At 50.9% G+C, this 12,500-nt stretch overlaps 1 protein-coding gene, 1 non-coding gene and 1 pseudogene across 2 annotated transcripts; all 3 read left to right on the top strand.

Moving 5' to 3' along the window:
• The first annotated feature begins 2,782 nt into the window (after positions 1–2,782).
• On the top strand, positions 2,783–2,963 carry LOC135376362 (U2 spliceosomal RNA; annotated as a pseudogene).
• Positions 2,964–4,676: 1,713 nt separating this feature from the next.
• LOC135376255 (uncharacterized) lies at positions 4,677–8,483 on the top strand. Its single transcript, XM_064608864.1, has one exon. The coding sequence runs from the start codon at positions 4,677–4,679 to the stop codon at positions 8,481–8,483; it is 3,807 nt and encodes a 1,268-aa protein (XP_064464934.1).
• Positions 8,484–8,566: 83 nt separating this feature from the next.
• LOC135376306 (U2 spliceosomal RNA) lies at positions 8,567–8,764 on the top strand. The gene has a single exon (XR_010417623.1). It is a non-coding gene; the product is annotated as a U2 spliceosomal RNA (small nuclear RNA).
• Positions 8,765–12,500: the final 3,736 nt, after the last annotated feature.

Below are 12,500 nucleotides of genomic sequence, written 5' to 3'. Positions count from 1 at the left end.
GGAACAATGCCAGGACGAACCGAATAGTGCCCTTAATGATCTTACGCAGGAAGTCCGCGCCATCTACTCTGCAGACATATCCAGCGACGGCTGGAACCACTTTGAAACTTTGCTGGAAAAGGCAGTGGACCAGGTGGCAGCAGCAGCAGGACTCCCGTCTAAAAACCTCGCCACCCTTCGCCGCACCATCAATCCGGACGACCCGCGGGCCATCCAGCGATTGTACCGCAGAAATCGTCGTCAAGCAATACGGCTTATCATGAACGGTCCAGGCAAGCGATGTCCAGTAGATACGAACGACGCTGCATCATACTTCACGCAGCTCTGGCGCAGCGGAGACCACGACATCGACACTGCTGCTCTGCAAGCCCGCCCGACCGCTGACAACACAATTTCTATGCACCCCTTCACGCCGGAAGAGGTACTAGCAAAGGCTCGTAAATGCGAGAACACTGCCCCCGGGAGCGACAGACTGACCTATCAACACTGGCTGAAGGCAGACCCAAGGTGTATTTTCCTGGCTTCCGTGTTCAACGTCTGCCTCAAGTACCGCAGAACACCAGCCACATGGAAAGAGACCCGAACGATATTAATCCACAAGAAGGGAGACGAAAACGACCTCAGCAACTGGCGACCCATCACCCTCATGAGGACCAGTAACAAGCTGTACACGGGATGCCTGGCCAATCGTCTCAAGAAATGGATTATGGATGAAGGAGTCCTGAGCCGCTGCCAAAAGGGCTTTCTGCCGTATGACGGCGTGTTTGAACATAACTACGTGCTCCAAACCCGACTTGATGCCGCCCGCACCAGCAAGAAAGACCTGTGCGTCGCCCTACTCGATGTCAGCAATGCATTCGGGTCCGTCCCTCACAAGGCCATCATCGATGCGGTCCAGCACAGCGGAGCAGGAAGCGTCTTCACCGATATAGTCCGTGACCTATATGAAGGGAACACCACCACCGTCATGTCAGGAGAAGGCTCCACCGGGCCGATCTCCGTGCAAGCTGGAATTCGCCAGGGATGCCCCCTCAGCGGCCTCCTTTTCAATCTTGTCATGGACGTCATTATAAGGCAGGTCCAGGAAAACGACGTACAGCACAACATCCTCGCCTACGCGGACGACCTGGCCCCAATGGCAGAAGACCCGGCCACACTGCAAAGGCGGATCAACACAGTCACCTCCATGGCACAGGCACTCGGACTTAAAATGAACGCAAACAAGTGCCGCAGCATCCTCCTCTCCGGGCGACAACCAGTGGGCCTCCGCGAAACATCATTCACCGTCAATGGCGAGGCGATAGAATCCCTGAAGGAGTTTGACAGTATTAAGTACCTCGGACGACCGACCGGATACAACATACTGCACGACGATAAAGACCTTCTTCAGATGATGGAAAATGCCACCAGGATCATGGCATCTCCACTTGCCCCCTGGCAACGACTCGATGCTATCCGTACATTCGTCTTCCCAGCGCTCAATTTCGCGATGCGGTGCGGATCTCTGGGGAAGACGGACTGGGAGAAGCTCGACCACCATTTGCGACCACTACTGAAGAGGACGCTCTACCTCCCGCAGTCGGCGTCAACAGACTACCTCCACGGAAGCAGAAAGGCTGGAGCTTGTGGCATACCTCTAGCAGCAGAGCTTAGCGACGTTTGTCGTATCGACAATGCCTTCAAGCTGTTGACGTCACCGGATACCGAAGTAGCGAAGCTCGCCTTCGACGAACTACACACAACTGTGACCAGACGACTGGGACACGAGGCTAGCCACGCTGACATCGAAGAATTTCTCAATGGCAACAACGAAGGCGACTTCCGCAGAGCGTGCAATCCCCTTCGGAATGTATGGACGGAAGCAAGGAAGGCGTCCACACGGTTGAAGGTGACGTGGGAAATAGAGGAGGACTCAGGACCAACGGTGTCCCGGGAGGCCACGACCATCACAAACAAGCAACGGACCAGACTGATGGCGTGTTTCCGGAGCCTACTTTCACACGTTAAGGACACCCATCTGCAAAGTCTACCCAACCAAGGAAAGGCCATGGAGGCCGTCGCACTGGACCCGGCAAGTTCGCACTTCATGATCAGTGGCGACTACACACGATTCGCCGACTGGCGTTTCGTCCACAGAGCCCGGCTCAACCTCGTCCGCTCAATGGAGCCAAGCCTTGGAGCCACCAGGACAAGCGCTGTAGGCGCTGCGGCCATGATTCGGAAACCCTGCCGCATGTTCTTGGCCACTGCATGAGAATGAGCACCCGCTACACCGACAGGCACAACAGAATCGTCGAGAGGGTCAAGAAAGCCGCACGAGAACGCTTCACTTTGATAAGTGAGAACCAACCAGTTGGTGAAACACGACTGCGACCCGACATCATCCTGGCCCGCGGCGAGGAAGCGCTCATCATTGATGTTACCATCCCCTTCGAAAACAGGCAGGAAGCACTCACCAAGGCAAGAGAAGCCAAAATCACCAAGTACCAGCCTGTCAAGGACCACCTCCTACGACGATTCAACAGAGTGCACGTCGACGCCGTCATCATTGGGGCCCTGGGAAGCTGGGACCCAGCTAACGACCGCTGTCTCCGACGCCTGTGCTCTAAGCAGTACCTAAAGAAGATGAAGAAGATGGCCACAAGTGACGTCATCTCTGCATCCAGGGACATTTATGCATTTCACCTGACTGGAGAGTCGCCCACATAGTTTTTTGACATTAGCTCTCACTGACCTCGATTATTTCCTGTAAATCATATGTGACTCTTTTAAATATTTGTAAATCATGTTTCTAGCATTAATAAAAGCAATCTGTTCTTATCAGCTTAATATCTGATACGAGCCCTATTTGGACTCACGATATTAATCTTATTTTTGGCCCGAGACAGTGTGTCTGAAGCTCGCCTCGGCACTGTCAAGGGTTGCCCTGGTATTGCACTACCTCCAGGTGTGGCCCACCCGTCTCAAAACAAAAAACAAAAATTCCGAAACAGCATCAATAAGCATCAGCCATGATGACCAGAGACAGGCAAAAGAGGGAAGCGTAGAAACAACACCAAGCAAAGCAGGGAACCTACAGCAGACACAGAACACACTGGAGACAACCACTGGGAAATGTCCTGTCTGGCCACTAGGGTACACATTCATTCATTCATTCATTCATTCAATCTATCTATCTATCTATCTATCTATCTATCTATCTATCTATCTATCTATCTATCTATCTATCTATCTATCTATCTATCTATCTATCTATCTATCTATCTATCTATCTATCTATCTATCTATCTATCTATCTATCTATCTATCTATCTATCTATCTATCTATCTATCTATCTATCTATCTATCTATCTATCTATCTATCTATCTATCTATCTATCTATCTATCTATCTATCTATCTATCTATCTATCTATCTATCTATCTATCTATCTATCTATCTATCTATCTATCTATCTATCTATCTATCTATCTATCTATCTATCTATCTATCTATCTATCTATCTATCTATCTATCTATCTATCTATCTATCTATCTATCTATCTATCTATCTATCTATCTATCTATCTATCTATCTATCTATCTATCTATCTATCTATCTATCTATCTATCTATCTATCTATCTATCTATCTATCTATCTATCTATCTATCTATCTATCTATCTATCTATCTATCTATCTATCTATCTATCTCTCTCTCTCTCTCTCTCTCTCTCTCTGTCTCTCTGTCTGTCTGTCTGTCTATCTATCTATCTATCTATCTATCTATCTATCTTTCTATCTATCTTTCTTTCTTTCTTTCTTTCTTTCTCTCTCTCTCTCTTTCTTTCTTTCTTTCTTCCTCTCTCTTGCAATTTCCAATCAATCATTTTTATCTCACCTGCCGTGATGCATTAGTACTAACACCCTAGTGTTCCGTACCCATATACCACGATGCCCAAACCGGCGACGTGCCACGCGCGGACGCAGAAGGCGAGACTGCGACAGAAGCGAAACGGGGGAGACGTGCAGTGTATATCTCTTCTCGGTCTTTTGGCGGATACAAGGGAGAAAGAAACACGAGTTCCGTCCGCTAACATGCGCATTTCATGCAGTCCGACTATCATTCTAGTGCTTCTTACACGCACCACATCATGTTGAATTTGGCGACGTGACACCCGAGGAGGCAGGTGCCGCGACCGTGACCAGAGCGTAAGATGGACGTGTAATATTTATCGCTTCTCGGCCTTTTGGCTAAGATCAAAGTGTAGTACTTCGATCGCCAAAAGGCCTGAGAGTGGTGGCGACGAGTACACCCTGTCGTGTACCGCCCTTTTCAGGGCGACTAGCGCGCCAGCCAAGGACAAGGCCCCTGTGGGGGTTTGGTTTATTGCCCCTTGCCCGAAGCAGCCACTCTTCACCTCGCAGGTGGCACTAAGTAGGCCGTTTGCTGCCTACCGCCCTTTTCAGGGCGTTGAGTGTCCGCAAAGGGAGGGCCCTTTCTGGGCTTGGTTCATTGCCCCCTCCCGAGGCAGCCTGACCCGGGACGGTCACCCTGTGACCACGCCCCCTTCGCCCATCCTTGGGGAGAGGCGCTTCCCATCGACAGCTCGCCGTGAAGCCGGCGACTTCACGCCTCGGACTCCAACCAATGCAGTCTGCTCCTGCTACCACCCCTGCAGTTAGGCAGCCGCACATGTCGACAGGCGACGACCTCGGAAGCCCTCTACAGCTAACGCCCTGCAGCCCTCTACACTGCGGGGGAGGTCCGGTTTTTATGTTTTCTACGAGAACGCCGGACCTTGGGACGTCGCCCCATGGACAGCCAGCGCAAGAACTGCCTAGGAGAAATTCTACAACGGCGACCGAGGAAGCTGCATCGAGCCACGGCGACGCATTGACCCGACAGCCTTTTAGAGAGGGAGAGACGCTCACAGTGTTCTTCCCCCTCCCTGACTACTTCGTTTGCCCCGAAGACGGCTGCACACAGGCATTCCGATCCGCAACGTGGACGAGCCAACGACAGTCACTGACGCGGCACCTGGAGCAAGGGCACAATTACCGCATCAGAAAGTACCTATACCTCTGCCTAATCTGCAACGAGCCACTGGGAAACCGCCCGAAAAACCACAAGTGCAGCTTGACCCCCAGTCAGCCAGCGCAGCCCTCAAGCCGAACATCCTTCCGCCATGTGTGCAGCATTTGCCACGACTCGTTCCCAAGTAAGAAAGGGCTATACAACCATACGGTATGGCACAGACGGGAGGAGGCACGAGCAGCTGGCGTTGACCGCAACCGCGCGATGCAACCCCTGGAGCACCATGGCCCAGCAGCCACACCAGAGGATGATCCTGAGCTGAATGACAGGAACAGCACCACAGCCCATCCATCAACAACGGCCTCTCAGCTGACCCCTGAAGATGACACATGTGGCCCCCCCGCTGATTCTTCAGTCACCACGCCAAATAGGAGCATTGAATGCTACCCCACAGAACTTCCGAGCGGTATCATCACCGAGCCCTCTGCCCTCCCTGCCCCAATCCAAGTGGAAGAGGCCATCGACATACTAATTGAGGGAAACGATGCACCCCCCCCATCAGGAGTGGCCCCTCAGCTGGGTCCGGAAGTGGACTCAAGAGGCTCCCAGGCTGATTCTCTGGCCACCGCGTCAGATGGGAGCGAAGCATGCATCTCCGCAGAACCTCTATGCAGTGACACCATCGAGTCCTCTGCCCTCACGACTACGGACCAGGTGGAAGAGGCTGGCGGCATACCAGCTGAGGAAGATGACGCCCAACACCCTGCCCAATCACACGATGAAGCTCGGGAAACATTCGTATTATCAAGCTTTGTTCCCGAGCTGAATGCCATCCTTGATGCCACCGTCTCAGACGCCAGCTGGGCCAGGTTCGAAGGTATCCTTGAAGAAGCCACCAAAGCAGCATCCAGTGCGGTTCGCCTGCCCCCTCCTCGTAACGAAGGCTCACGCATCAGACAGCTCAACCCGGAAGACCCACGACAGATCCAGAAACTGTACAAAAGAAACAGGCGCCAAGCGGTACGGCTCATCTGTGACGGACCTTCAACAAGGTGCCAAATCCCATGCGAGCAAGTAGAGAACCATTTCTCTGCCCTTTGGCAGCCAGAGGACTGCGACACGAGTTTTCTACAACATCGCCCCTGTGCAACCACTGAGATGGACCTCAGCTACTTCACGCCACAGGAGGTCAGGCGGAAGGCCGCCAAGACGGAAAACACCGCGCCCGGCGACGACCGTCTCACCTATAGGCATTGGCTGGACGTCGACCCTGATGGTATATTCATGGCAGTGACATTCAACATCTGCCTTAAGTACAAGCGTGTCCCCGCTTCCTGGCGTACATCAAAAACAGTCCTCATCTTCAAAAAAGGGAACCCGGATGAGATCAGCAACTGGAGACCCATCTCTATTGCAAGAACGCTGAACAAACTGTACGCCGGTTGCCTAGCTTCTAGACTACAGTCATGGATCGCGCAGAACGATGTATTGAGCCACACGCAGAAAGGATTTATGCCATACGACGGCGTGTATGAACACAACTTCATTCTGCAGCGACGCATCAACGATGCCAGGGCCAACAACAGGGAGCTGTGTGCGGCATTTCTTGACTTTTCAAATGCCTTCGGCTCTATCCCCCACAGTGCCATCATCAGAGCTGTGGAAGTAGCTGGCGCCGGACCTGACTTCACAGCAATCATATCTGACCTCTACTCTGGTAACACTAGTCGTGTCCTCACCAGTGGCGACTCCACAGCGCCCATTCCTATGGAACGTGGGATACGGCAAGGATGCCCGCTTAGTGGCTTGCTGTTCAATTTGGCAATAGATCCTATACTTCGTGACATCCAGGGCCCCAACAGAGACCACGCCATCTTGGCATATGCTGACGACCTAACACCGCTCGCAGAGGATCCCCAGCTCCTACAGCACCGCATCGACAGAATTGTCACCCTGGCATCCTCCCTCCGGCTGTCCCTCAACCCCAGCAAATGCAGGACCCTCCACATCTCTGGGCACCAACCGGTCGGACTGCGAGACACAGTGTTCCACATCAATGGCAGGCCCATCAGCACCATGGCGGAGTTTGAGTCCTTCAACTACCTCGGACGACCGGTGGGCTTTAATGTACTAAAGGATGTCTCAACAATTGATACGGCCATCAACACGGGGAAACGGATCCTGACATCCATGTTAGCGCCTTGGCAACGACTTGATGCGCTGAAGACATTTGTCTACCCGTCCCTTAACTTTGCCATGCGCTGTGGACGCCTGGGGAAAACAGACTGGACGAAACTCGACCAGGAACTGCGACCTCTCATAAAGAGGACTCTCTACATTCCCAACAATGCCACCAATGACTACATCTACGGTAAATCCGGATTGGGATGCTGCGGCATACCTCTTGCGGCAGAGACAAGCGATATCGCAAGGATCGACGGAGCGTTCAAGCTCCTGACATCGCGGGACCCAGCGGTGGCAAGGATAGCCAAAGAGGACCTCTTCGACACAGTCGGCAAGCGCCTGCGCACAACATGCTCCCCAAGTGACGTGGAGGGTTTCCTTTCCGGAGACACAGAGGGATCCTACAGAGCATCTACAAATGAACTCTGCAATGTTTGGACTGAGGCCAGGAAAGCCTCTCGTCGGCTCTGCGTAACGTGGACCATCGAGGAAGGTGGTGCCACCATTACCAGGAAAGGCCAGGCCATGACAAAGCGCTGGAGAGCAAGAATAATGCGCACCATACGCGACCAACTCGATAGAGAGCGCACGGATGCTCTTCACAACCTTGCCAACCAAGGCAAGGTCATGGACTGCGCCGGACTCGACCCCAGCAGCACCCACTTCTTCCGCACGGGCCTATTCACACGCTTCGCGGACTGGAGATTTGTTCATCGAGCCCGCCTGAATCTCCTTCCACTAAACGGCGCAAGAACCTGGGCAAACGGTGACAAGAGGTGCCGAAGGTGTGGCTACCAAAACGAAACCCTGCCTCATGTGGTGTGCCACTGCATGAGGCAAAGCCAAGCAATGACGAGGCGGCACAACGACATCGTCGACCGAGTGAGGAAAGCATCCACAGCAAAGTTCACCATAATCTCTGAAAACCGACCCGTTGGTGACACCCAGCTCCGCCCGGATATCATCCTTGCTCGGGGAGAAGAAGCTATCATCGTCGACATAACTTGCCCATTCGAGAACCGCCAGTCAGCGTTCGAAGAAGCCCGCACAGCAAAGGTCACCAAGTACCAGCCTGTCAAGGAATACCTACAACGAAGATTCCAACGCGTTACCATCGAGCCAGTCGTTGTCGGTGCCCTCGGCTGCTGGGATCCCAAGAATGATCACTTCCTCAGGCGCCTCTGTTCGCGCAGATACCTAAAAAAGATGAAGAAGCTGTGCGTAAGCGCTGTCATCTCTGCGACACGGGACATCTACGCGGCACACATCGCCAGCTCGTGACCTAATGGGTCTCCCCTTGTACATCCATACCTCCTTGGCATAAGACCTATCATGTTATCCTGTAAATACTGTACATAGAAGTAACCCCATTCTCCAGTGTAACGCAACTAACATCCCGAAATAAATTTTCTGTTCTTATCAGCTTAATATCTGATACGAGCCCTATTTGGACTCACGATATTAATCTTATTTTTGGCCCGAGACAGTGTGTCTGAAGCTCGCCTCGGCACTGTCAAGGGTTGCCCTGGTATTGCACTACCTCCAGGTGTGGCCCACCCGTCTCAAAACAAAAAACAAAAATTCCGAAACAGCATCAATAAGCATCAGCCATGATGACCAGAGACAGGCAAAAGAGGGAAGCGTAGAAACAACACCAAGCAAAGCAGGGAACCTACAGCAGACACAGAACACACTGGAGACAACCACTGGGAAATGTCCTGTCTGGCCACTAGGGTACACATTCATTCATTCATTCATTCATTCATTCATTCATTCATTCATTCAATCTATCTATCTATCTATCTATCTATCTATCTATCTATCTATCTATCTATCTATCTATCTATCTATCTATCTATCTATCTATCTATCTATCTATCTATCTATCTATCTATCTATCTATCTATCTATCTATCTATCTATCTATCTATCTATCTATCTATCTATCTATCTATCTATCTATCTATCTATCTATCTATCTATCTATCTATCTATCTATCTATCTATCTATCTATCTATCTATCTATCTATCTATCTATCTATCTATCTATCTATCTATCTATCTATCTATCTATCTATCTATCTATCTATCTATCTATCTATCTATCTATCTATCTATCTATCTATCTATCTATCTATCTATCTATCTATCTATCTATCTATCTATCTATCTATCTATCTATCTATCTATCTATCTATCTATCTATCTATCTATCTATCTATCTATCTATCTATCTATCTATCTATCTATCTATCTATCTATCTATCTATCTATCTATCTATCTATCTATCTATCTATCTATCTATCTATCTATCTATCTATCTATCTATCTATCTATCTATCTATCTATCTATCTATCTATCTATCTATCTATCTATCTATCTATCTATCTATCTATCTATCTATCTATCTATCTATCTATCTATCTATCTATCTATCTATCTATCTATCTATCTATCTATCTATCTATCTATCTATCTATCTATCTATCTATCTCTCTCTCTCTCTCTCTCTCTCTCTCTCTCTCTCTCTCTCTCTCTCTCTCTCTGTCTGTCTGTCTGTCTGTCTGTCTATCTATCTATCTATCTATCTATCTTTCTATCTATCTTTCTTTCTTTCTTTCTTTCTTTCTTTCTTTCTCTCTCTCTTTCTTTCTTTCTTTCTTCCTCTCTCTTGCAATTTCCAATCAATCATTTTTATCTCACGGGCCGTGATGCATGAGTACTAACACCCTAGTGTTCCGTACCCATATACCACGATGCCCAAACCGGCGACGTGCCACGCGCGGACGCAGAAGGCGAGACTGCGACAGAAGCGAAACGGGGGAGACGTGCAGTGTATATCTCTTCTCGGTCTTTTGGCGGATACAAGGGAGAAAGAAACACGAGTTCCGTCCGCTAACATGCGCATTTCATGCAGTCCGACTATCATTCTAGTGCTTCTTACACGCACCACATCATGTTGAATTTGGCGACGTGACACCCGAGGAGGCAGGTGCCGCGACCGTGACCAGAGCGTAAGCTGGACGTGTAATATTTATCGCTTCTCGGCCTTTTGGCTAAGATCAAAGTGTAGATAGAGGAAGCACTTGAGGGCGCGACTAACACAGTGTCTGAACTTGTGAGGCTGCCACCAGCCAGGGAGGGTGTACGTCGCCAGGTGAATGCCAGCAATCCAAAAGAAATCCAAGCCCTCTACAGGAGAAATCGACGACAAGCAGTACGACTCATTACCGACGGCCCTCCTTCCCTCTGTGAGGTCGGGATGGCAGACATAACACGGTTCTTCCAGGACGCGTGGAGCCCAAAAGAACCTAATGAGAATGCGGAAATTCGAAGACCCAGAGCCGATGTGGAAATAGGTCTGAGCCGGTTTACCCCGGAGGAAGTGAATAGACGCCTGAAAAAATGCGAGAACACGGCACCAGGCGACGACCGTCTCACATACAAGCACTGGCGCTGCGCGGACCCCGACTGCCGTTTCTTAGCTGCCATCTTCAACCTCTGCATAAAACACCGCAGGATTCCCACGAGCTGGAAGACAACCCGCACTATCCTGATACACAAGAAAGGTGACCGTCAAAATCTCTCGAATTGGAGGCCCATATCACTCGGTCGGACTATAGGAAAGCTGTACACTGGGTGCCTGGCCACACGTTTGCAAGCCTGGTTACTGGATAACGATGTCTTATCACCATGTCAGAAGGGGTTTCTTCCCTACGATGGCGTACTGGAGCACAACTTTGTGTTACAAGAACGCCTTGACCTCGCCAGAACAACACGAGAAGAACTGTGCCTCGGCTTTCTGGACTTCGCTAACGCATTCGGATCTGTACCGCACCGAAGCCTGATCCAAGCCGCCGAAGCGTCAGGAGTTGGCCCGACATTCTGCGAAATCCTTGAGGATATATACAAGGAGAACCAGGCAACAGTGATGTGCAGCGAGGGAATGACACCGCTGATACCGGTTGATGCTGGAATTCGCCAGGGTTGCCCACTAAGTGGGCTGTTATTCAACTTGGTAATCGACCCCCTGGTGCGGCAGATCCAAGGAACCGACGACAAGCACCGCATACTGGCGTATGCAGACGACATCACCCCAATGGCGGGCACCCCTGAAGAGCTTCAGCAACAACTAGATCTGATAAATCAGCTTGCCACAGGAATTGGACTAACACTTAACCCTTCCAAGTGCCGCACGATGCACATGTCGGGGAAACAGCCAGTGGGACTCCGTGCAACACAGTTCTTCATCGCGGACACACCAATACGACCTATAGCAGAATTCGAAGCATTCACATACCTAGGGAGACCTGTGGGCTTCAATCCCCTCTCGGAGAAATCCACGGTGGAGGATGCTGTGGAACTTGGCCAGAAGATACTCGGCTCAGCACTTGCACCATGGCAAAGACTGGACGCGTTGAAAACGTTCCTCTACCCTGGCCTGAACTTCGCTATGCGGATGGGATCCCACACCAAAAGTGAATGGAAGCGGCTTGACGAATCCCTCCGACCCCTTATTCGGCGGACCCTCTACCTCCCAAACTCTGCGGCCACCGACTACATATATGGGAGTACACATAAAGGGGCTTGTGGCATCCCTATTGCAGCAGAGCTGAGTGATGCTGCACGAGTTGACACAGCTTTTAAACTACTAACGTCAAGGGATCCAGCCACCCGCTCACTAGCTGGGAAAGCTGTTGAAACCACAGTCAGTAAGCGACTACGTACCATGGAGCCCGTCACGCCGGATCTTCTAGGACGTTACCTCTCTGGGGACAATGAAAATGACTTCCGAAGCCCGTCCAGCGGACTCAAAACAGTGTGGACTGAAGCCCGGAAAGCCTCATCCCGCCTTGATGTGATGTGGATCTTCAGCGCGGACGGCCCGGAACTGCAAAGGAATGAAGCAACCATCCCACCCAGAAGACGCACGAAGGTGATCAGCACACTACGGCGTCAACTACAAGAAGAACGGGATAGGCGGCTTACTTCCCTCGCCAACCAAGGCAAGGTCATGGAATGTGTCGCTCTTGACAAGTCAAGCTCCCACTTCATGCGCTCTGGACAGTTCACAAGATTCGCCGACTGGCGCTTCATTCATCGGGCCCGCCTCAACCTCCTCCCCCTCAACGGAGCCCGGCCCTGGACACAGGGTGACAAACGATGCAGACGGTGCGGCACACAGCCCGAGACCCTACCCCACGTCGCCAACCATTGTATGCGGTATTCGGCTGCGTATACCAAGCGTCACAACAGTATAGTTGAGCGAGTGAAACGGGCATCACTGAACAAGTA

The sequence above is a fragment of the Ornithodoros turicata genome, unplaced genomic scaffold (assembly GCF_037126465.1).
Source record: "Ornithodoros turicata isolate Travis unplaced genomic scaffold, ASM3712646v1 ctg00001067.1, whole genome shotgun sequence".
NCBI lineage: Eukaryota > Metazoa > Arthropoda > Arachnida > Ixodida > Argasidae > Ornithodoros > Ornithodoros turicata.
The sequence above is the reverse complement of the archived record's forward strand: the minus strand, read 5'-3'. Positions and strand labels throughout refer to the sequence as shown.

Excerpts from the sequence above, each read along its gene's own strand:
- LOC135376255 (XM_064608864.1), top strand. The coding sequence starts at position 4,677 with ATGTCGACAGGCGACGACCTCGGAAGCCCTCTACAGCTAACGCCCTGC.